The 25815-nt window shown below is 52.2% G+C and overlaps 1 protein-coding gene across 1 annotated transcript in view; it reads left to right on the top strand.

The window, feature by feature from the left end:
* Positions 1 to 25815, top strand: part of LOC116950655 (follistatin-A-like) — a 47229-nt gene that overhangs the window by 10785 nt on the left and 10629 nt on the right. The window contains exons 3-4 of the mRNA XM_032968594.2: positions 12239 to 12454; positions 14287 to 14523. Of these exons, the coding sequence (XP_032824485.1) occupies positions 12239 to 12454; positions 14287 to 14523 (453 nt within the window). The remainder of the gene's footprint in view (positions 1 to 12238; positions 12455 to 14286; positions 14524 to 25815) is intronic.

Raw genomic sequence — 25815 nt, 5'->3', positions numbered from 1 at the left:
GACTTGCGCCCCCCCACCACTGCATCCCCACCCCCCCACACTGCCCTCTTCCCCACCTCACGTCTCCTGCTCAGTTGTGTCCCATGGGACGGCGCTGCAAGACTCTCGGCGTTCACGCGTGGGTCCTGGGGTGGGGCAACCTGAGTTTCCTCCCCTCCACTACTAATGGCTAAAGCCCAGCGCCACGCCGGAGATCGGGGTGGCCATACAGAGATTTTGGGGTGGCATTGGTTGCCAGCTCAGAACCATCGTTTTGTTTTTGAATAGACGGTTCGTTGTTTTTTTGCTACGAAAGGAAGTTTTTTTAATATCAAGGCTGAGTTATTTGAGCAAGGGGCTGGCTATTTTAGCGAGACAGACGCTGGCTCTGTTAGTGAGGAGGTAGAACGGTGTTTTGTCAGCCTGCTGGCAGTTGGGCTGTTCGTCAATGTGGTGGTTGTTTTGAACGATTTTTTTCAGTATTTAAAGCCACCGATGGATTGTTTTATCAAGGTCGCGCTGGCTGCTTAAGCGACGAGATGGATCGCTGTTTTATCACAGTGGGGGGTGGGGTTGGGGCTATTTATGAAGGTGACAGCGGCCGGCTATTGTTGCGAGTGTGCGTGGTTCTGTTTTCGCGAGCTGGCAGCCGGGCTCTTTCATCAGTGTGGTATTCGAGAGCCTCAGACGCACATGGACTTGAGCCGCTGTGCCTCGGCCCTGTTTACCTCGGCGAGCGAGAGCGCCCCTGTTTACCTCGGCGCTAAGACCGTTTGTGCCCCGCTGTTGTGGCCACGGCGCGGGGCAACACGTGATGGGCAACACCGCGCCGTCTGAAAAGGGACCGTGTGGCTGTGGCGCTCGGGAGTCAGGGCTTGCTTCTTTGGGGTGTTCACAGTGGAATCTCACGCTCTAGTAAATTACTAAGCGGGCGACAGAGTTTTAATATTTTCACGTCTGCCTGGGAGTATTTTTGGTAGAAATGCAACACGACAGGTTGATAATATCGCACGCTGCGTTATGTAATACTAGTTTGTGGGAAGTCCACTGTTCTTGTCTCGTTAAGAGAGACTGATCCCTTACCATGAATAATGTGGAATTTCCACCACCGGTCATTTTGAGGACCACCAACAGAGATGGGTACTGTTGTCCATCCCCCGCACCTCCAATTAGCACGGTTGGCCAGGTACGGTTAGAAAGAAGTTCAACATACATATGTAGTGGCCTTATTGAGTTGTACGCCTTTTGCCGTCTTCTGGTCCAACACCAATGGAGACTAGGCTGTCTCGGGTGCAGACCAATCAAATTCAAGGACAGTGCATATTATTATCAGAGTTGTCTTTTTTGTTTGCATTTTGACTGCTTGTGTTGTGGTTATTGCAAACATGATGCCTTGAATAAAGGTGTCAGTTTTTGTGCCAGTTAAAAGGGTAAAACCTATTCCTATGGCCTTATTGAAGTCGGAGATTGTTCACTCGAGGCAACACGTATTTATTACAGATACTTCAATTACAGTAGCGACCCTGACACTCGAAGAGGTAACGGCCTCTTCACCCGTGCTCTATAGAGGGAAGTGCTCCCCGAGCTTAAGCCCACGCTAGCTCCCTAGTTCCCTCTATCCTAGTCCTCTCTCGGGAGGCTATCTGACCTGGCCCAGCTTCGGCGCAGGTCTCGATCACCAGCCACATGAGTCCGGCCCTCAGAAGGACATCGGCCCTCGCGGCTCTGGTGTCGTACCCTGGCATGCTTTGCCCGGCTCTCAAAAGGGCAGCGAGTCAAAGGAGTTCCAGGGTTTGGCTAGTCGATCTTCGTTCTTCACTGGCTCTTCATCTTGACTGGGTTGAACTCCCCCTCAGCTCTCCGGGTCCCACCTTTTATGCTGTGTCTCACTGAGGGGCGGGGCTGGGAGGGATCACAGCATTCCCCACAGCCCCCCAGGGTGGTGGCCGTAGCGGCCATGTTTGTGGCCACCGTTATACAACCGTGTGTCACCCTCCCGTAACACCACTACACATACAACTCGGGTTTGCATAGGGCGGGTTTGTGAACCCACTTCCTTGCAGGGCCATCTCCTGGGTTCCCCGCTGCCTGGCGGGTTTGGGCCTTTCGTAAACTCTTCGCGATCCACCAACCCTCACCCTCAAGAGCGCCGCACTACAGCCGTGCATCACGTTGCCCGGTTATTTACTTACTCGTGTAATTATGGGATAACACACAGACGATGATGTACGCAGAAGTGACCAGGAAGTGACAATTGCAGCGCATGTCTTTGTGACGCGAGAGAGCTATTACTTCTCATTAGCAGCAACAGCAGCAGGAGGTAACACTCAAAACTTTTTTTTTAAACAAGATGAGCCAGATGGAAACGTGAGTGCGTGCGTCTTTGTTTGTGTGCACGTGTGTGTGTGCGCGTGCGCTACAAACCCGGCGACCCGAGTTCGATTCCCGCTCACGACCACCAACACCAAAAACGAATATAGGTCAGCCTCAAATTAGTACCGGGTGTGTTATGTAATCGTCGCCACTGGGGAGACAAAGGCGGCCGGGCGTGGTGCTGGCCACCCCCCACCCTTCGTGTACCGTGCCGGCCTTTATCGGTGCTCGCTTACAGCAAGCACTTGTCCCAAAAGTCTGTTAAGGCTAGACGGGGGATCTTTGTGCGCGCGTGCGTGTGCGCGTGTGGGCGTGTGGCGCGTTCACTGCTGGAGTTGGTCTAATTAAGGGAAATGCACCCGCATGACCGGCCCCGGTGGGTGGAGAAGCACTTGGTGATTGTGTCGGGCCACATCGCCGCCGAGCAGGAAAGTTCAAGTGAGTCCCAGAAAGAATCTAAGAAAATAAGCAAAAATCTAGGGCAGCGGATTGGATACGGTCACGAACAAAATGGGAGGTGGGTGGGAAAAAAAGGCACGGGAGACCAGCCATGGAGAAGTGAGGCTGGATTGCCGAGTGGGGGTCCGAGACACAGCAGGGCATTAAGCCGTCCAGTTTCATTTATTTAGCCAGGAGATTAAATTAACCCATTGACACACGTGACATTTCATTGCCTCTTTTTGGAAGGGCGACCTGGGGTACATAATCTTAAAGTGCACGGTATATCCTTAAAATACATTTATTTTTAGCTGTCAAGTGGAAAGGGAGTGCGTTAATACAATAATATGCTTACTGAGATAACTGCTTTTAATGCTTTTTGTGTTTAGTTAGTTGCCCTTCCCTGGCACCTCCGATTAGCATGGTTGGGTTGGCGACATAAGGTGAAATAAGTTCTACATACATACTAAAATAACTTCCAGTGGGAGACGTGGTGGCACAGTGATTAGTACGCTCGTATTCTTTGGGTCTTTTGTTAAAGTCACGTAGATAGCTTCAAATAAAATTACAAAAACTACGACGTTTTGATCACAACACAAGCGGTCGTCATCAGAAAAGGGGCCTAGCTTCTAAAGGCAAACTGTTTATGAAGGTTTTAAATGGTGCGTAGCCCAAATGTCAGCAGCATGGGCAGGGCATCTAATGTTAATGTAAGTGATGTGCAGCGACCACGAAGGTGGTGGGTTTCCACCAATTAAAGAGCTGCCAGGTAAAAATGAGCATGTTAATGTAAGACCGGTGAGGGGCCTCCACGGTGAGCGCGCTGAGGTGGCTATGTTAATGTGAGAGATTAGCATGTTAATGTAAGATTGCAGAGCTGCTGCACGTCGAGGTCGGTGTGCAGAGGTGGTTGTGTTGGTGTGAGAAATTTAACCTGTTAATGTAAATTGGAGAGTCGAAAATAACAACTAACATCGGAAGATGGCAGGATGGGAACATCACAGCCAGTTATGACTTCAACTGTTTGATAACGTCCTTCCAATGATTGCTCAGTTTGTACCCATCTCGGTTGAAATTGTGTCTGTGTCTATATAAATGGATGGCTTCATGAACGAATCTTTGTTGATAGCCAGTGGGTTTGCAAAGTGCCATCGTCTTAGAGAAATAAATTTCGTGTGAGCCCACCGCATTGAAACAATGATCAGCTACGGCCGAGGTATTAGTCCTACCGTGTTTCAGATCTGCCTTATGTTCACAAAAACGGTCTGAGACATGTCGCTTAGGTTCCCCAATGTAACTTCTGCCGCAGACACAGATAAGTTTGTAGATGCCGGGGTATTGAATGTCAGGGATCACATTCTTCACAGATAGGATCGGATCACAAATTTTATGTACTATGTTAAATCGAACCTGGATCTTTGTTTGCTCATGATCCATAAAGAAGTTTCAAGTTTCATTTATTAGGTATAGCCCTGTGAGCCATGCGGCTCTTAAGTCGGGTGCAACCGCAACAAACAAAATATGAATACAGAACATCTTAAAGCGACGACGCGCAACAGAAGGTACACCCCTTTGTCCTATCATCTCCATTATTGACTCACCCACCTACAAACTGGCCCGATTTCTGTCTGAGGCCTTACAACCATTCATTTGTAAGACTGCCTCAGCTGGACTTAACTCGGCTCACTTGGTATCGTTAATTAAGGACATCTCACTATCTCCAGGTAATTTGCTCATTAGTTTCGATGCAGTCTCTTTGTTTACCAAAGTTCCTATGCCTGACACCATTACAATCATTGAAGATTTTGTCCAACAAGGACTGAATGCTGATGTACCAGCCCTGGTGAGACACTGCCTCATCAACACTTACTTCACTTGGAATGGAACATTCTACAAACAAGTTGAAGGTACCCCAATGGGTCCTCCCTTATCTCCAGTTGTAGCCAATGTTTTCATGGAAAATTTTGAGACAGATGCCATCCAGGCATCCACTCTACGTCCGTCCTTGTGGAAGAGGTACGTAGATGACACATTGGTCATCTGGCCACATGGCCGACCAGCTCTGAATCAATTCCATACACGCAGCCATCAAATGGGGGTGGAAAAGGATGGCAAGCTACCATTCTTGGATGCTTTAATCGAAAAGAGACCAGATGGCTCAATGAGACAATGTCTACAGGAAAGCCACCCATACGGATGCCTACCTAAAACCTGACTCCCACCACCATCCATCCCAGAAAAATTCCCTCATCAAAACTCTACACCATAGAGCCCGATGTATTTCTGACCATCATCACCTAGCCAGTGAACTGGAACACGTACACCAAGCTGAATGGATATTCAGACTGCACAATCCGTTAAGCTATCACCCCAACCGTGGGAAAGAACCATCTGAGGGCCCAATCAAAACCATCACCTTGCCATACATAGCAGGGGTCACCAAAATTATTCCAAAATCATGAACACAGGACATCAAATTCGTGATCTGATCCCATCTGTGAAGGATGTGGTCCCTGACATGCAATACCCTGGCGTCTACAAACTAAGCTGTATCTGTGGCATTAGTTACATTGGGGAAACTAAGCGACATGTCTCGGACCGTGTTCGGCAACATAAGGCAGATCTGAAACACGGTAGGACCAATACCTCGGCCGTGGCTGATCATTGTTTTAATGCGGTGGGCTCACACGAAATTGATTTCTCGAAGACGAAGGAACTTTGCAAACCCACTGGTTATCAAAAAAGATTCGTTCATGAAACCATCCATATATACAGACACAGACACAATTTGAACCGAGAAGGTGGGTACAAACTTAGCATACATTGGAAGGACGTTATCAACCAGTTTAAGTCATAACTGGTTGTGATGTTCCCATCGTGCCACCATCCGATGTTAGTTGTCATTTTCGGCTCTCCGATTTTACATTAACAGGTTACATTTTTCACACCAACATAGCCACCTTCGCACACCGACCTCGACGTGCGGCGGCTCTGCGATCTTACATTAACATGCTAATCTCTCACATTAACATAGCCACCTCAGCGCGCACACCGTGGAGGCTGCTCACCGATCTTACATTAACATGCTAATTTTTACCTGGCAGCCCTGTAATTGGTGGAAACCCACCACCTTCGTGGTCGCTGCCCATCACTTACATTAACATTAGCTGCCCCGCCCATGCTGCTGACATTTGGGCTATGCCCATTTTAAACTTTTATCAACAGTTTGCCTTTAGAAGCTATCCCCCTTTTCCTGATGACGACCGCTTGTGTTGAGATCGAAACGTCGTAGGTTTTTATTTTCTTTGAACCTATCTACGTGACTTTATCCGAAAGACCCAAAGAATATGATTTTAGTACGCTAGTCTACGAATCTGGTCACACGAGTTCGATTCGTGGCCATGGTGAGTGATATCTCAACTGGTTCTGACCATCCCCCCCTCCCCAACTCTATTCCTGCCTCGCTTCACCAGCCCACACTAAGCAGCGTGATGAAATATGGTCAAACAAACAATTTCTATGATGAAAAGCATGGTGATGAGGCCTGCTACCAGTAATGGGTTCACAAAGGGCTATAAAATTGTTGTTATCTTATTTAATGTAATTTACTATATAAACTAAAAACTATTTTTTTTATTTTACCAGGTAAGACCCACTGAGCTTCATAGCTCTTTTTCAGAAGCGACCTGGAAGCGACCTGGCTATCATTAATGATAGCCCAACGAAGTAGCTTATCATCACGTGGAAATGTAAAGATGCCAATTATGCTAAACGCATGTTTCTAAATGTGGAGGAAAAAACCGGAGGACATGGAGAATAATCCGCACGACTACGAGGAGTACATGCAAACGCCAAATATTACAGGCATCACGGTCGGGAACGAACCCACAACCTCCTGTATACCAGGCGATGTAGTTAACATCTCACCACTGCAGCACGCCTGTAATATATGTGTGCCTGATATGTTAAATCATTTTACAAAACTTGTGTTGCCACGTTTATTGAAACAGCACATAGACAACTTGAATGAGACAGGGCAGATGCAACATATTGTACAGTACTTACCTCTACTTGGGGAATGTATAATTTCCAGCACTGGCTCAAGGATTGCAAGCACGACAATTACTTGACAGTCCCAAAGGTCCATAGCGTCTAGCGGCCAGCAACAGTTAGCAATGTCAAAATTGAAAGTTGGGGCGCCACGGTTGCTAGAAAATATTAACTACCTCCCCTCATATACAGGTTGTAGGTTCGATCCTGACCCTGACGCCTGCTGTATATTTGGAGTTTGCATGTTCTCCCCGTGGTCACGTGGATTTTTCTCTGGGTTCTCCGGTTTTTCCCTCCAAATTTAGAAACATGAGAGTATTTGGCTGCTTTAAATGTCTACATGATAAGCCACTTCGTTGTGCTATCATTTGTGTTCAGGTCGTTTCTGAGCTATAAAGCTCAGTGGGCCTTACATGGTAAAACATAAAAATATAGTTTTATAGTTTGAAATAGATTAACAGTCGACACGTTTAGTGAATTGAGCGAAGTTATACTGGTAGGAACCTTCTGGTTACACCAGCCCACAGGGGATTATTGTGTCCATCCGTCGTGCATCCAAAAATGGGAGGGGTGGGGCTGGGTGGAGAGGGGAGGGTGGGGAGGGGCTGGGTGGGGAGGGAGGAAGGGGCTGGGTGGGGAGGGGAGGGTTGGGAGGGGCTGGGTGGGGAGGGTGGGGCTGGGTGGGGATGGGAGGGTGGGGAGGGGCTGGGTAGGGAGGGTGGGGAGGGGCTGGGTGGGGAGGGGCTGGGTAGGGAGGGTGGGGAGGGGCTGGGTGGGGAGGGTGGGGAGGGGCTGGGTGGGGAGGGTGGGGAGGGGCTGGGCGGGGAGGGGCTGGGTAGGGAGGGTGGGGAGGGGCTGGGTGGGGAGGGTGGGGAGGGGCTGGGTGGGGAGGGTGGGGAGGGGCTGGGCGGGGAGGGTCGGGCTGGGTGGGGGGTGGGAGGGGTGGAGCTGGGTGGGGAGGGGCTGGTCACCCCTACTCACGCCTGCTTGTGCCCGCCCTCACAGTCGGGCATATTTGAATCATTTGGCGGGACCCCGGGGTCCCGCAAAAATCAGGTCAATAATTATAATTTTTCAATCCGCCCACTCATGATCCCGCAAGGACACCGGATGGACCCCGCCAGGGCTGCTGTTCATTCTTGCGCGTGGCCCCTGTTCAGCAATGGCGTCCGAGAAACGCCACCTCATTGAACACGAGGAAGAGCTGACCGCCGAGATGCACAAGCTCGTCAGGTGGACACCGACGGGTGCAGGTGCATCACCGCCTGTCGCAGCTCCGTCTGCGGGGTCAAGCGAGCCTCTGTCGTGGTCAACCGCGCTGTCCGTATCGACGGTGATGTCAGCTGCAAACGTCATTCGCAAGACGGGTGGAGCTGGAGGCTCCCAACAAACCGTCGTGCAGCGCAATGTCCGCCCATCGTGCGATCGGGGGGTGAAAGCCGCTGCCCGCGCCGAGGCGAAGCTCGGCGCTGCTGCGATCATCAAGATCCGTCAAGACTGGGATGTGATGGAGACGGGGCGTGCTGGATCGGAGTGGCAGCAGTCGGAGGGGATCATTCTCAACCTAATCCAGATGAAGCTGTCAGAGCGCGAGATCCGCGCGATTCTCCCTGTCGGCGGCTCTCGCCTAGCCCGCTTGCGTAAAGTCGCCGCGGATGGGTTTGATAGCCTGCACACGTGACGTGCTCCCACCACTCCCACTCATGCACTTACCGACGCCGATCTGACGGCCCTCAGGAATGACGTCGCTTCGTGGGAGGTTGAAGATGAGTTTGCCTGCGGCCACCTTCGCCCCAAGCAATACCTTCTGGATCCGATGATCACGTGGACGAAGCTGCATAGCCGCTACAAAGCCAAGATGGAGGAGCAAGACGCTCACGTGACTTCTTTCTCGAGGTGGACTCAGGACGTCCACCAGCTGTACCCTGGCTTGCGCCTCGCTCGCTTTGCCGAAGACGTCTGCGACTGCTGCGTCCGCATCGAGATTGCACTCGCTTCTGATGATATTGACGACGACGAGCGCGAACGCCTCAGAGCGGAGCTAAAGATGCACCTGCATGATGCCATAGCTCAGCGCTGAGCTGTGTCGAGCTTCGTCAAGGATTACGTTGTGCAGCAATCCCCCGGTCAACGTGTTCCGTGCAGCATCATCCCGGACACTGTCGACATCGCCATCGACGACGACGATCGAGCGTCTGACAGGGCCTCTGACGGCGACAGCAGCTCGAGCATGCCACTGATTCAAATTCAAATTGAGGATTTTGGCGGCAGCTTTTCTATGCCGTACTACGGCCACGAGCGTTCGTCCGCCGACTACTTCAAGTCGAACCTGATGATGCAGAACTTTATCACCACCGACGTGACGAAAGGCATCAACCACGTCGTTCTTTACGACGACCGCGCCCAAGGCAAGGAAGCTGAAGCAATGTGCAGCCTGCGCTTCCAGTACCACTACAACCTGTTGATCAAGCACGGCGCTGCGATGCCGCAGACGCTCCTCGTCGTTCTCGACAACTGCGTCGGGCAGAACAAGTCGCACATCTTAATGCAGTTCTTTGCGATGCTGTCAATTCTGTTCTATCGTAAGGTCGTCCTCGTCTACCTCCTTTCTGGCCACTCATACAATCAAACTGATCGCGTCGTCGCCTGGTGCCGGAACAAGATGAAGGGCAAAAACTTCTTCACACCCCAGCAGCTTACCAGTGACCTAAACGACATCAACAGCGTCTGTGTCGACTTTGTCGATCACAACGACACGCGGCGTTCTTTCTACGTCGGATGGGACGCCGTTCTCTCAAAGAATTTCAAGCACCTGCCGGCCCGTTACACGTTCAATTACTTTTTCAAGATCGACGAGGGCATCACTGCGATGTGCCGGCTTTGCTCAACCACCGATGAGGACGCCATCGCTGCCCGCACGGTCGATGACGCGAACATCAACATGATCCGCAAGGCGCTCCTCGGCGATCTCTTCGGCCCCAGCGTCACGTCGATCCACCAAGCCGCGCACAAAAAGCTTCCCGTCGTGCTGCAGATGGCGCCTGTTGGCACCATCACCACGAAGAAGCTCAAGTCGCTCACCAAGAAGTACTTTTCAATCCCCGCCGATTGCCTAGGACTACTATCCAGCCATCCCGCTCCTATCTCGTCGCCGAGTTGGACGACGACAGAAACGCGCCGCCCGCCCAGACTCGCGCCAACAAGCGCCAGCAGGTGGCGATCAACACAATGGGCGCCACCCCACCGGCCACACGCTAGCCCGGGCGTCCGCCGCAGTCGCGCGCGGCGACAACGCCCTCCGATCAGCCGTCGATCCTCAGCTTCTTTGCCAAGGCAAGCCCGCCCCCGCAGTGAATTTAACGTGTTTATGTAACTTTTCAACTTTTTACGAAATTTAGTGCCCCGAGTAGCTCTCGATTTGGCCAATCGATTGACACTAGTTTTGTTGTCGATAAGGCAAGACTCGTGTCGCTACGTGGTCTTTCCCACCCCGGGGCACTGATGGGACCCCGCGGTCCCGCCATTTGCTTCATTTGCGGAATACACAATGCCGCCGTTGACCCTGCCCATTGACCGAGCAACCCAACGTTCCTACCAGCTCCCTCCGCAGGAATGTGTTTGGAGGAGCTTGGGAACAGAGACGATGATGGAAGGAGAGAATTCCATGGTGGAGCAGTGCGATGGAAGAAGCAGGGAGAAGGAGGGAGATAAGTCTTGTGACCGGTGGTGTGACGATGCAAAGGTTCTGTTTAGGTAGCCGGGTAGCTGAGGTCAGAGTGCTGAGCCGGGACAGCTGAGAGCCTGGTCTCAAATCCCGGGGTCCAACTTCCCCTCCAGCGTCACACGTGGGAAAAGGAGCGATACTTTTTATTGCACAGTATTCATGATATCCGAGTAGCCACGTAATAGAATCGATAATTAATCAGTGTAGTAATCGATTACTTGAGTCATCCGATTGCCCAGCTCCAATCGTTTGACATGACAAGTGAGTGTGTTTAACACAGGTGTGTCTGTGTGCGACACAGGTGTGTGCCTGTGCTACAGGTGTGTGTGTATGCATACGCGTAGTGTAGTGATAATGTAGCTGTTTGCGCACTGCACTACGAGCATGGCGAACCGAGTTAGATTTCCACTCACAGTCAAGGTCTTTGACTGAGATGTGAAACGGTTACAAGCCACCCCTACGTTGACTCGGCCTTAAATGAGTACCTGGTCCATTGTGTAGGGGTACTATGGCGAAGAAACACACGGTGTGGGAAGGTGTGGCACACCTACACCTTGGTGGCTACAACCACGTCCGATATGGCTCCACCCTCAGTGGGTACAAAGGGCGGGGAGCCAGAGAGCTCGGGGCAGTGTGTTGGGGCCAAGACTGAAGCACCAGTGAAGAAGGAAGGCCGGCTAGGATAGACCCTGGGACTCCTGTGACCGCTGCCCTTTTCAGGGCTGGCACAGCAAGCCAGTGGTGTGGCCCCAGAGCCCCAGAGCCGGAGTCCTTTTAAGGGCCGGTCTGGTGGGTGGGATGCCGAGATCTGTGTCTGACCAGGGCCAGATCAGATAGCCTCATCTAGCGCCTATAGCCGGAGGAATCGGGAGCCTAGAGCTTAGGCTAGATAGCCTGGGGTTATTCCTGAGTATATACGGGGGAAGGGGCCGCTACCCCTTCCAGTGTGACCCCCTTGTTCAATAAATAGTGCTGCCTCTACTCTGCCGTCTCCATGTCCTGGAACCCACTACAATTGTATAAGCATCCGAATTGGAGAGATAAAGGCGACTGGAGGTAGTGCTGGCCACCCACATCTTCGTGTGCCGTTCCAGCCTTCACAGGTGCTCGCTAACAGCACATATCCCAATGGTCTCTTCAGACTCTATGGGGGATCTTTGTCTCGTCTTTGTCAAATCAGCCACAAATGAGTTAGTACCTGGTTCGGTGCATAAACATCGTCACTTGGAAGACAAAGGCGGCCGTGTATGGTTCCTGACCATCCACACCTCGTCAGGGTTGCCTTGTCACCGCCTTCAAAGGTGCTCACCTCGCACCACTACGCAAGGCTATACGGGGGACCTTTTATCTGTGCATGCGACCCTAAATCAAAACTAAACTATCTTTATTTTACCACGTAAGGCCCACTGCGCTATATAGCTCTTTTTCAGAATCGACCTGGACACATATGATAGCTCAACCAAGTGGCTTATCACGTGGAAAAACCGGAGGACCCCAAGAAAAATACATGCGACCACGAGGAGAGAGACACACAGACTCCAAATATACGACAGGTGTCAGGGTCGGGATCGTACCCACGACCCCCTGTATACCAGGTGAGGTAGTTAACATGTCGCCACCGTGGCGACGCCCCCCTCCCCCTCTTCCCCCTGTGCCACGTGTGCGAGCATGCAGAGTCGTGCGAGGGTGTAGAGTGCGCGCCAGGCAAGAGGTGCCGCATGAATCGGCGCAACCGTCCGCACTGTGTGTGCGCGCCCGACTGCCGAGAGGCGCGCCGGGGCCCCGTGTGTGGCTCGGACGGCCGCTCCTACCGGGACGAGTGTGCTGTGCTGCGTGCGCGGTGCCGCGCGCAGTCCTCGCTCTCGGTGCAGTACAACGGCAGCTGCCGCAGTAAGTAAGGTGGTGGTGGCGGTGGTGGTTAGTTAGTGCTGCACTTGCGCTCCGAGTTCGATTCACGCTCATGGACAACGCCAGTAACGATTATCTAAATCGGTTCTGGGCCTCCCATAAGTCAACTCAGCCTTAAATGAGTACCTGGTGTGATGTGTAAACATTTCCACTAAGAAAACAAAGGCAACCGGCCTTCATAGGTGCTAGCTAGTATTTGCCCTAAACGTCTGTTAAGACTATATGGGGGAACTTTGTCTTTTGTGTCCTGTGCTAGTAGTCAGTCCTGCACGTGTCTAAGGTTTTAGATCCGAGACTCGATCCGCAACCCTGTGTCAGCAACACTAATCTTTGCATCGCCACGTGCACACAGACGCACACATTTAAGAAAAATATTTCCCATATAACCTCTAACAGAATGTTGGCGAGCACCTACTAAGGTTGACACATCACATGCCTGCGTTTGTCTCCCCAGTGCTGATATTTGCACACTGCACCAAGTACTCATTTAAGTCTGAGTCTACCTAGGGGAGGACAAGGACCAGTTTTTTTATAATCGTCACTGATGTTGGCCGTGAGTGGGAATCCAACTCGCGTCACTGGATCCATAACGCACAAACACAAAATCACATCAGAGGGGCTTGGCACAGCTTCACACGGCACCTGCCGAGTGTTGACACTGTGATTTACTGCGGGGCAAGCTTCTGTTACACATCACCCAGCTCTTCACCACGGCGGGGACTGCGTGTTCCACCGAGCACACACAGAGAGGGGGGCATGGCTATCGGTGTGCCGCATGCAGCTCATTCTGGTACCATGGTGGAGATATGTTAACTACCTTGCCTGGTATACAGGAATTCGTGGGCTCGATCCCGATCCTGACGCCGATATATTTGGAGTGTGCATGTCTCTCTCCACGTGGTCGTGTGGATTTTTTTCCAGGTCCGTCGGTTCTATACCTTCACATATAGAATCAACAGAAATTAGAGTATTGGCTGCTATACGTGTTCACATAATGAGCCACTTCGTTGAGTTATTATTTGTGATAGCCAGGTCGCTTCTGAAAAAGAGCTATATAGCTCAGTGGATCTTACTTGGTAAAATAAAAAAAATGATTTGTTCATTTGGGATGTGGCCGTGGTTATGGTGGTCAGCAGCAGCACTGGATGCAAACAGGGGGTCGCTGGTTCAATCTCCAGGCGCGGAAGTTGAAACAATGGGGCGAATTTCATAAACTGTGGTATGGTCGTATCGCTACAGTTATCTGCGTTCAGTACAGTGCAATGTCTTTAAAAACAATGGCGCGATGCCTCTCTAAATTAAATTAATGATAGCCGCTTGCGCGTTCCAAGATTCAGTGGTGAACGGGACACCCTGCAACTTGCAGATGTCTTGCAACGGCAAAAGGGTTAAACAGCGAATTTATGAAGACTGTTATTATAATATTATAAAAATAATAATGATAACTCCCGTGTGTCTGATGCCGAGCGCAGCTGCGCTCGCTTGTGCCCATCCGTGCATGTGTGTTCACACAGGGAGGAGCGTTAGCACAGTGGCGACCCCTGTTCCGATTCCAGCGACGATGGCGAATATCTGAAATGGTCTTTGGCCTCCCCGTGGTTCACTCGGCCTTAATAAATACCCGTGTAATACACCATCAGCACTGGGCAGACAAATTTTGGCAAGGTGTGGTGCTGGCCACAGAACCCCCTTGTGCGCCATTTCGGCCTTAATATGTGCTTCTTGCTAACAGAACGTACCCCAACAGTATCTTCTTTGTCTTGACTTTGTCAATTCAATATTATACGGGGATCTTCGTCTTTGTCTTCGCACAGAGACGTGCGAGGGTGTGCCATGCCCCGCCGGCATGGAGTGCGTCCTGGATCAGCTGAGTGGCGCCCACTGCGTGCGGTGTGGGCAGAGCTCATGCGGCGCAACCGCCATCTCCTCATCTACGGGGGGCCCCCTGTGTGGCCGCAACGGTGTTACCTACGCCAGCGCCTGTCACCTGCGCCGTGCCACCTGTGCACAGGGCCGCTCCATCGGCGTGGCACACTACGGACACTGCGCCGGTGAGATCCTTCTTGCTCGGTCGTCCACCCAATGCTCGCCCCGTCCACCACTGTGTCCTCACTCCATCCTACTCCACTCTGAACTTGCTCCATCCTCCTCCACTCTGTCCTCGATCCACAACTTAACGTCGTTTCATTGTCCTCCACTCAGTCCACGCTCCATCCTCCTCCTCTCTGTTTTCGTTTCATTCTCCACTCTGTCCTCGCTCCATCCTCCTTCACTCTTTCCTCGCTCTATCCTCCTCCACTCTTTCCTTGATCAACCCTCCTCCACTTTGTCCTTGTTCCATCCATTCTGTCTTCGCTACATCTTCCTCCGCTTTGACTATACTTCACGTTCCTCCACTCTGTCCTCGGTCAATACTCCTCCCCTCTGTCCTCGCTACATCCTCCACTATGTCTTCGCTCGATCCTCCTCCACTCTGTCCTTGCTCTATCCTCCTCCACTCGCTCCACCCTCCTCCACTCTGTCCTCGCTACATCTTCCACTCTATCCTTGCTCCATCCTCCTCCACACTGTCCTTGCTCTACCTTTTTCCACTCTGTCCTCACCCAATACTCCTCCACTTTGTCCTCGCTCCACCCGCATCCACTCTGCTTTCGTTCCATTCCCCTCCACTCTGTTCTTGCTCAATCCTCCACTCTGTCCTCGTTAAATCCTCCTCCACTCTGTACTCGCTCCATCCGCCTCCACTCTTGTCATCACTCCATACTCCTCTACTCTATTATTGCTTCATCCTCCACTCTGTCCTCACTCCATCCTCCTACAATCTGTCCTCGATCCATCCTCCTCCACTCTCTCCAAGCTCCATCCTCCTCCACTCTGTCATCACTCCATATTCCTCCACTCTGTCCTCTCTCCATACTCCTCCACTCTGTCCTCACTCCATGCCTGCTCCACTCTGTTCTCGCTCCATGCCTGCTCCACTCTGTCCTCGCTCCATGCTTGCTCCATCCTCATGCACTCTCTCATTGCTCCATCCTCCTCCACTCTGTCTACGTTCTATCCTCCTCCACACTGTCCTCGCTACATCTTCCACTCTATCCTTGCTCCATCCTCCTCCACTCTGTCCTTGCTCTACCTTTTTCCACTCTGTCCTCACCCAATACTCCTCCACTTTGTCCTCGCTCCACCCGCATCCACTCTGCTTTCGTTCCATTCCCCTCCACTCTGTTCTTGCTCAATCCTCCAATCTGTCCTCATTCAATCCTCCTACACTCTGTACTCGCTCCATCCGCCTCCAATCTGGCCTCGTTTCATCCTCCTCCACTTTGACTTCGCTCAATCTTCCTCCACTCTGTCATCACAACATACTCCTCCACTCTGTTCTCGCTGCATCCTCATCCACTCTTGTCATCACTCCATACTCCTCCACTCTATTATTGCTTCATCCTCCACTCTGTCCTCACTCCATCCTCCTACAATCTGTCCTCGATCCATCCTCCTCCACTCTCTCCAAGCTCCATCCTCCTCCACTCTGTCATCACTCCATATTCCTCCACTCTGTCCTCACTCCATACTCCTCCACTCTGTCCTCACTCCATGCCTGCTCCACTCTGTTCTCGCTCCATGCCTGCTCCACTCTGTCCTCGCTCCATGCTTGCTCCATCCTCATGCACTCTCTCATTGCTCCATCCTCCTCCACTCTGTCTACGCTTTATCCTCCTCCACACTGTCCTCGCTACATCTTCCACTCTATCCTTGCTCCATCCTCCTCCACTCTGTCCTTGCTCTACCTTTTTGCACTCTGTCCTCACCCAATACTCCTCCACTTTGTCCTCGCTCCACCCTCATCCACTCTGCTTTCATTCCATTCCCCTCCACTCTGTTCTTGCTCAATCCTCCACTCTGTCCTCGTTCAATCCTCCTCCACTCTGTACTCGCTCCATCCGCCTCCAATCTGGCCTCGTTTCATCCTCCTCCACTTTGACTTCGCTCAATCTTCCTCCACTCTGTCATCACACCATACTCCTCCACTCTGTTCTTGCTCCATCCTCCTCCACTCTTGCCATCACTCCATGCTCCTCCACTCTATTATTGCTTCATCCTCCACTCTGTCCTCACTCCATCCTCCTACAATCTGTCCTCGATCCATCCTCCTCCACTCTCTCCAAGCTCCATCCTCTTCCACTCTGTCATCACTCCATATTCCTCCACTCTGTCCTCACTCCATACTCCTCCACTCTGTCCTCACTCCATGCCTGCTCCACTCTGTTCTCGCTCCATGCCTGCTCCACTCTGTCCTCGCTCCATGCTTGCGCCATCCTCATGCACTCTCTCATTGCTCCATCCTCCTCCACTCTGTCTACGCTCTATCCTCCTCCACACTGTCCTCGCTACATCTTCCACTCTATCCTTGCTCCATCCTCCTCCACTCTGTCCTTGCTCTACCTTTTTCCACTCTGTCCTCACCCAATACTCCTCCACTCTGTCCTCGCTGCATGCTTGCTCCACTCTGTCCTCGCTGCATGCTTGCTCCATCCTCATGCACTCTCTCATTGTTCCATCCTCCTCCACTCTGTCTACGCTCTATCCTCCTCCACTCTGTGCTCGCTCCATCCTCCTCCAATCTGGCCTCGTTTCATCCTCCTCCACTTTGACTTCGCTCAATCTTCCTCCATTCTGTCATCACAACATACTTATCCACTCTGTCCTCACTTCATCCTCCACTCTGTTCTCGCTCCATCCTCCTCCACTTTGTCCTCGATCCATCCTCCTCCACTCTCTCCAAGCTCCATCCTCCGCCACTCTGTCCTCGCTCCATCCTCTGCCACTCTGTCCTCGCTCCATCCTCCTCCACTCTGTCCTCGCTCAATTCTCCACTCTGTCATCATTCCATATTCCTCCACTCTGTACTCACTCCATACTCCTCCACTCTGTCCTCGCTCCATGCTTGCTCCATCCTCATGCACTCTCTCATTGCTCCATCCTCCTCCACTCTGTCTACGCTCTATCCTCCTCCACTCTGTCCTCGTTCCATTGTCATTTACTCTGTCCAAGCTCCATCGTTGCTCCATCCTCCTCCACTTTCTCCAAGCTCCATCCTCCTCCACTCTGTCCTTGCTCTACCTTTTTCCACTCTGTCCTCACCCAATACTCCTCCACTTTGTCCTCGCTCCACCCGCATCCACTCTGCTTTCGTTCCATTCCCCTCCACTCTGTTCTTGCTCAATCCTCCAATCTGTCCTCATTCAATCCTCCTCCACTCTGTACTCGCTCCATCCGCCTCCAATCTGGCCTCGTTTCATCCTCCTCCACTTTGACTTCGCTCAATCTTCCTCCACTCTGTCATCACAACATACTCCTCCACTCTGTTCTCGCTCCAGCCTCCTCCACTCTTGTCATCACTCCATACTCCTCCACTCTATTATTGCTTCATCCTCCACTCTGTCCTCACTCCATCCTCCTACAATCTGTCCTCGATCCATCCTCCTCCACTCTCTCCAAGCTCCATCCTCCTCCACTCTGTCATCACTCCATATTCCTCCACTCTGTCCTCACTCCATACTCCTCCACTCTGTCCTCACTCCATGCCTGCTCCACTCTGTTCTCGCTCCATGCCTGCTCCACTCTGTCCTCGCTCCATGCTTGCTCCATCCTCATGCACTCTCTCATTGCTCCATCCTCCTCCACTCTGTCTACGCTTTATCCTCCTCCACACTGTCCTCGCTACATCTTCCACTCTATCCTTGCTCCATCCTCCTCCACTCTGTCCTTGCTCTACCTTTTTGCACTCTGTCCTCACCCAATACTCCTCCACTTTGTCCTCGCTCCACCCTCATCCACTCTGCTTTCATTCCATTCCCCTCCACTCTGTTCTTGCTCCATCCTCCTCCACTCTTGCCATCACTCCATGCTCCTCCACTCTATTATTGCTTCATCCTCCACTCTGTCCTCACTCCATCCTCCTACAATCTGTCCTCGATCCATCCTCCTCCACTCTCTCCAAGCTCCATCCTCTTCCACTCTGTCATCACTCCATATTCCTCCACTCTGTCCTCACTCCATACTCCTCCACTCTGTCCTCACTCCATGCCTGCTCCACTCTGTTCTCGCTCCATGCCTGCTCCACTCTGTCCTCGCTCCATGCTTGCTCCATCCTCATGCACTCTCTCATTGCTCCATCCTCCTCCACTCTGTCTACGCTCTATCCTCCTCCACACTGTCCTCGCTACATCTTCCACTCTATCCTTGCTCCATCCTCCTCCACTCTGTCCTTGCTCTACCTTTTTCCACTCTGTCCTCACCCAATACTCCTCCACTCTGTCCTCGCTGCATGCTTGCTCCACTCTGTCCTCGCTGCATGCTTGCTCCATCCTCATGCACTCTCTCATTGTTCCATCCTCCTCCACTCTGTCTACGCTCTATCCTCCTTCACTCTGTGCTCGCTCCATCCTCCTCCAATCTGGCCTCGTTTCATCCTCCTCCACTTTGACTTCGCTCAATCTTCCTCCATTCTGTCATCACAACATACTTATCCACTCTGTCCTCGCTTCATACTCCACTTTGTTCTCGCTCCATCCTCCTCCACTTTGTCCTCGATCCATCCTCCTCCACTCTCTCCAAGCTCCATCCTCCGCCACTCTGTCCTCGCTCCATCCTCCTCCACTCTGTCCTCGCTCAATTCTCCACTCTATCATCATTCCATATTCCTCCACTCTGTACTCACTCCATACTCCTCCACTCTGTCCTCGCTCCATGCTTGCTCCATCCTCATGCACTCTCTCATTGCTCCATCCTCCTCCACTCTGTCTACGCTCTATCCTCCTCCACTCTGTCCTCGTTCCATTGTCATTTACTCTGTCCAAGCTCCATCGTTGCTCCATCCTCCTCCACTTTCTCCAAGCTCCATCCTCCTCCACTCTGTCCTCGCTTCATCTTCCTCCACTCTGTCCTCGCTCCGCCCTCCTCCACTCTGTCGTTGCTCCATATTCCTCCACTCAGTCCTCACTCCATTCTCCTCCACTTTGTCCTCGCTCCACCCTCATCCAATCTGTTCTCGTTCCATCCTCCTCCACTCTGTCCTCGCTCAATCCTCCACTCTGTCATCACTCAATATTCCTCCACTCTGTCCTCACTCCATGCCTGCTCCACTCTGTCCTCGCTCCATGCCTGCTCCACTCTGTCCTCGCTCCATGCTTGCTACATCCTCATGCACTCTCTCATTGATCCATCCTCCTCCACTGTGTCTACGCTCTATCCTCCTCCACTCTGTCCTCGCTACATCGTCCACTCTATCCTTGCTCCATCCTCCTCCACTCTGTCCTTGCTCTACCTTCCTCTACTCTGTCATCACTCCATATTCCTCCACTCTGTCCTCACTCAATACTCCTCCACTTTGTCCTCGCTCCACCCTCATCCACTCTGTGCTCGCTCCATCCTCCTTTAATCTGGCCTCGTTTCATACTCCTCCACTTTGACTTCGCTCCATCTTCCTCCATTCTGTCATCACAACATATTTCTCCACTCTGTCCTCACATCATCCTCCACTCTGTTCTCGCTCCATCCTCCTCCAGTCTTTCCTTGATCAACCCTCCTCCACTCTGTCCTTGTTCCATCCTCCATTCTGTCTTCACTACATCTTCCTCCACTTTGACTTCACTTCACGCTCCTTTACTCTGTCCTCCGTCAAAACGCCTCCCCTCTGTCCTCGTGCCATCCTCCACTATGTCTTCACTCTATCTTCATCCACTCTGTCCTTGTTCCATCCTCCTCCACTCGCTCCACCCTCCTCCACTCTGTCCTTGCTACATTTTCCACTCTGTCCACGCTCCATCCTCCTCCACTCTGTCCTCACTCAATACTTCTCCACTTTGTCCTCGCTCCACCCTCATCCACTCTGCTTTCGTTCCATTCCCCTCTACTCTGTTCTTGCTCAATCCTCCACTCTGTCCTCGTTCAATCCTCCTCCACTCTGTGCTCGCTCCATCTGCCTCCAATCTGGCCTCGTTTCATCCTCCTCCACTTTGACTTCGCTCAATCTTCCTCCTTCACACCATACTCCTCCACTCTGTTCTCACTCCATCCTCCTCCACTCTTGTCATCACTCCATACTCCTCCACTCTGTTGTCGCTTCATCCTCCACTCTGTCCTCACTCCATCCTCCTCCAATCTGTCCTCGATCCATCCTCCTCCACTCTCTCGAAGCTCCATCCTCCTCCACTCTGTCCTCGCTTCATCTTGCTCCACTCTGTTCTCACTCCATCCTCCTCCACTCTGTCCTCGCTCAATCCTCCACTCTGTCATCACTCCATATTCCTCCACTCTGTCCTCACTCCATACTCCTCCACTCTGTCCTCACTCCATGCCTGCTCCACTCTGTTCTCGCTCCATGCCTGCTCCACTCTGTCCTCGCTCCATGCTTGCTCCATCCTCATGCACTCTCTCATTGCTCCATCCTCCTCCACTCTGTCTACGCTTTATCCTCCTCCACACTGTCCTCGCTACATCTTCCACTCTATCCTTGCTCCATCCTCCTCCACTCTGTCCTTGCTCTACCTTTTTGCACTCTGTCCTCACCCAATACTCCTCCACTTTGTCCTCGCTCCACCCTCATCCACTCTGCTTTCATTCCATTCCCCTCCACTCTGTTCTTGCTCCATCCTCCTCCACTCTTGCCATCACTCCATGCTCCTCCACTCTATTATTGCTTCATCCTCCACTCTGTCCTCACTCCATCCTCCTACAATCTGTCCTCGATCCATCCTCCTCCACTCTCTCCAAGCTCCATCCTCTTCCACTCTGTCATCACTCCATATTCCTCCACTCTGTCCTCACTCCATACTCCTCCACTCTGTCCTCACTCCATGCCTGCTCCACTCTGTTCTCGCTCCATGCCTGCTCCACTCTGTCCTCGCTCCATGCTTGCTCCATCCTCATGCACTCTCTCATTGCTCCATCCTCCTCCACTCTGTCTACGCTCTATCCTCCTCCACACTGTCCTCGCTACATCTTCCACTCTATCCTTGCTCCATCCTCCTCCACTCTGTCCTTGCTCTACCTTTTTCCACTCTGTCCTCACCCAATACTCCTCCACTCTGTCCTCGCTGCATGCTTGCTCCACTCTGTCCTCGCTGCATGCTTGCTCCATCCTCATGCACTCTCTCATTGTTCCATCCTCCTCCACTCTGTCTACGCTCTATCCTCCTCCACTCTGTGCTCGCTCCATCCTCCTCCAATCTGGCCTCGTTTCATCCTCCTCCACTTTGACTTCGCTCAATCTTCCTCCATTCTGTCATCACAACATACTTATCCACTCTGTCCTCGCTTCATCCTCCACTTTGTTCTCGCTCCATCCTCCTCCACTTTGTCCTCGATCCATCCTCCTCCACTCTCTCCAAGCTCCATCCTCCGCCACTCTGTCCTCGCTCCATCCTCCTCCACTCTGTCCTCGCTCAATTCTCCACTCTGTCATCATTCCATATTCCTCCACTCTGTACTCACTCCATACTCCTCCACTCTGTCCTCGCTCCATGCTTGCTCCATCCTCATGCACTCTCTCATTGCTCCATCCTCCTCCACTCTGTCTACGCTCTATCCTCCTCCACTCTGTCCTCGTTCCATTGTCATTTACTCTGTCCAAGCTCCATCGTTGCTCCATCCTCCTCCACTTTCTCCAAGCTCCATCCTCCTCCACTCTGTCCTCGCTTCATCTTCCTCCACTCTGTCCTCGCTCCGCCCTCCTCCACTCTGTCGTTGCTCCATATTCCTCCACTCAGTCCTCACTCCATTCTCCTCCACTTTGTCCTCGCTCCACCCTCATCCAATCTGTTCTCGTTCCATCCTCCTCCAATCTGTCCTCGCTCAATCCTCCACTCTGTCATCACTCAATATTCCTCCACTCTGTCCTCACTCCATGCCTGCTCCACTCTGTCCTCGCTCCATGCCTGCTCCACTCTGTCCTCGCTCCATGCTTGCTACATCCTCATGCACTCTCTCATTGATCCATCCTCCTCCACTGTGTCTACGCTCTATCCTCCTCCACTCTGTCCTCGCTACATCGTCCACTCTATCCTTGCTCCATCCTCCTCCACTCTGTCCTTGCTCTACCTTCCTCTACTCTGTCATCACTCCATATTCCTCCACTCTGTCCTCACTCAATACTCCTCCACTTTGTCCTCGCTCCACCCTCATCCACTCTGTGCTCGCTCCATCCTCCTCCAATCTGGCCTCGTTTCATACTCCTCCACTTTGACTTCGCTCCATCTTCCTCCATTCTGTCATCACAACATATTTCTCCACTCTGTCCTCACTTCATCCTCCACTCTGTTCTCGCTCCATCCTCCTCCAGTCTTTCCTTGATCAACCCTCCTCCACTCTGTCCTTGTTCCATCCTCCATTCTGTCTTCACTACATCTTCCTCCACTTTGACTTCACTTCACGCTCCTTTACTCTGTCCTCCGTCAAAACGCCTCCCCTCTGTCCTCGTGCCATCCTCCACTATGTCTTCACTCTATCTTCATCCACTCTGTCCTTGTTCCATCCTCCTCCACTCGCTCCACCCTCCTCCACTCTGTCCTTGCTACATTTTCCACTCTGTCCACGCTCCATCCTCCTCCACTCTGTCCTCACTCAATACTTCTCCACTTTGTCCTCGCTCCACCCTCATCCACTCTGCTTTCGTTCCATTCCCCTCTACTCTGTTCTTGCTCAATCCTCCACTCTGTCCTCGTTCAATCCTCCTCCACTCTGTGCTCGCTCCATCTGCCTCCAATCTGGCCTCGTTTCATCCTCCTCCACTTTGACTTCGCTCAATCTTCCTCCTTCACACCATACTCCTCCACTCTGTTCTCACTCCATCCTCCTCCACTCTTGTCATCACTCCATACTCCTCCACTCTGTTGTCGCTTCATCCTCCACTCTGTCCTCACTCCATCCTCCTCCAATCTGTCCTCGATCCATCCTCCTCCACTCTCTCGAAGCTCCATCCTCCTCCACTCTGTCCTCGCTTCATCTTGCTCCACTCTGTTCTCACTCCATCCTCCTCCACTCTGTCCTCGCTCAATCCTCCACTCTGTCATCACTCCATATTCCTCCACTCTGTCCTCACTCCATACTCCTCCACTCTGTCCTCACTCCATACCTGCTCCACTCTGTCCTCGCTCCATGCCTGCTCCACTCTGTCCTCGCTCCATGCTTGCTCCATCCTCATGCACTCTCTCATTGCTCCATCCTCCTCCACTCTGTCTACGCTCTATCCTCCTCCACTCTGTCCTTGCTACATCTTCCCCTCTATCCTTGCTCCATCCTCCTCCACTCTGTCCTTGCTCTACCTTCCTCCACTCTGTCCTCACTCAATACTCCTCCACTTTGTCCTCGCTCCACCCTCATCCACTCTGTTTTCGTTCCATTCTCCTCCACTCTGTTCTTGCTCAATCCTCCACTCTGTCCTCGTTCAATCCTCCTCCACTCTGTGCTCACTCCATCTGCCTCTAATCTGGCCTCGATTCATACTCCTCCACTTTGACTTCTCTCCATCTTCCTCCATTCTGTCATCACAACAAACTTCTCCACTCTGTCCTCGCTTCATCCTCCACTCTGTTCTCGCTCAATCCTCCTCCACTCTGTCCTCGATCCATCCTCCTCCACTCTCTGCAATCTCCATCCTCCTCCACTCTGTCCTCGCTTCATCTTCCTCCACTCTGTTCTCACTCCATCCTCCTCCACTCTGTCCTCGCCCAATTCTCCACTCTGTCCTCACTCCATATTCCTCCACTCTGTCCTCGCTGCATGCTTGCTCCACTCTGTCCTCACTGCAAGCTTGCTCCATCCTCATGCACTCTCTCATTGTTCCATCCTCCTCAACTCTTTCTACGCTCTATCCTCCTCCACTCTGTGCTCGCTCCATCCTCCTCCAATCTGGCCTCAATTCATACTCCTCCACTTTGACTTCGCTCCATCTTCCTCCATTCTGTCATCACAACATACTTCTCCACTCTGTCCTCGCTTCATCCTCCACTCTGTTCTGGCTCCATCCTCTTCCACTCTCTCCTCGATCCATCCTCCTCTACTCTCTCATTGCTCTATCCTCCTCCACTCTGTCCTCGTTCCATTGTCCTTTACTCTGTCCAACCTCCATCGTTGCTCCATCCTCCTCCACTTTCCATCGTCCACTCTGTCCTTGATCCATCCTCCAATATAATCCACGCTCCATCTTCCTGAACTCAGACCTTCATCTTCCTCCACTCTGTCCTCGATCCATCCTCAACTCTATCGTTGCTCCACCCTCATCCACTCTCTCCTCACTCTATTCTTCTCCAGTCTGTCCTCGCTCCATTGTGCTCTACTCTGTGCAATCTCCATCCTTGCTCCATCCTCCTCCACTCACTCCTTGCTACATCCTCCTCCACTCTCTCCTTGCTCCATCCTCCTCCACTCTCTCCAAGCTGCATCCTCCTCCACTCTGTCCTCGCTTCATCTTCCTCCACTCTGTCCTCACGCCATACTCCTCCACTCTGTGCTCGCTCCATGCTTGCTCCATCCTCATGCACTCTCTCATTGCTCCATCCTCCTCCACTCTGTCTACGCTCTATCCTCCTCCCCTCTGTCCTCGTTCCACTGTCCTCTACTCTGTCCAAGCTCCACCGTGGCGCCATCCTCCTCCACTCTGTGCTCGAACGATCTTCCTCCACTCTGTCCTCGCTTCATCCTCCACTCTGTCCCCGCTCCACCCTCATCCACTCTCTCCTCGCTCCATTCTTCTCCACTCTGTCCTCACTCCATACTCCTCCACTCTGTATATGCTCTAACCTCCTCCACTCTGTCCTCGCTCCATATTCTTCCACTCTGTCCTCACTCCATACTCCTCCACTTTGTCATTGGTCCACCCTCATCCACTCTGTTCTAGTTCCATTCTCCTCAACACTGTTCTCGTTCCATTCTCCTCTACTCTGTGCCCGCTCCATCCTCCTCCCCTCTGTGCTCGCTTCATCCTTCTGCACTCTGTCCTCACTCCACCCTCATCCACTCTCTCCTCGCTCCATTCTTCTCCACTCTGTCCTCGCTCCATCCTCCTACACGCTGTCCTTGCTTCATCCTACAATTTGTCCACGCTCCATGCTCCTCCACTCTGTGCTCACTCCATCCTCCACGACGTCCGCGCTCCATGCACCTCAACTCAGACCTTCCTCCATCCTCCACTCTGTCATCACTCCATATTCCTCCACTCTGTCCTCACTCCATACTCCTCCACTTTGTCCTCGCTCCACCCTCATCCACTCTGTTCTCGTTCCATTCTCCTCCACTCTGTGCTCGATCCATCCTCCTCCAATCTGGCCTCGTTTCATCCTCCA

The sequence above is a fragment of the Petromyzon marinus genome, chromosome 40, assembly GCF_048934315.1.
Source record: "Petromyzon marinus isolate PM22_M1 ecotype Great Lakes invasive population chromosome 40, UKy_Petmar_22M1.pri1.0, whole genome shotgun sequence".
NCBI lineage: Eukaryota > Metazoa > Chordata > Hyperoartia > Petromyzontiformes > Petromyzontidae > Petromyzon > Petromyzon marinus.
Note: the sequence above shows the minus strand (reverse complement) of the source record. Positions and strands in the feature narration are given on the sequence as shown.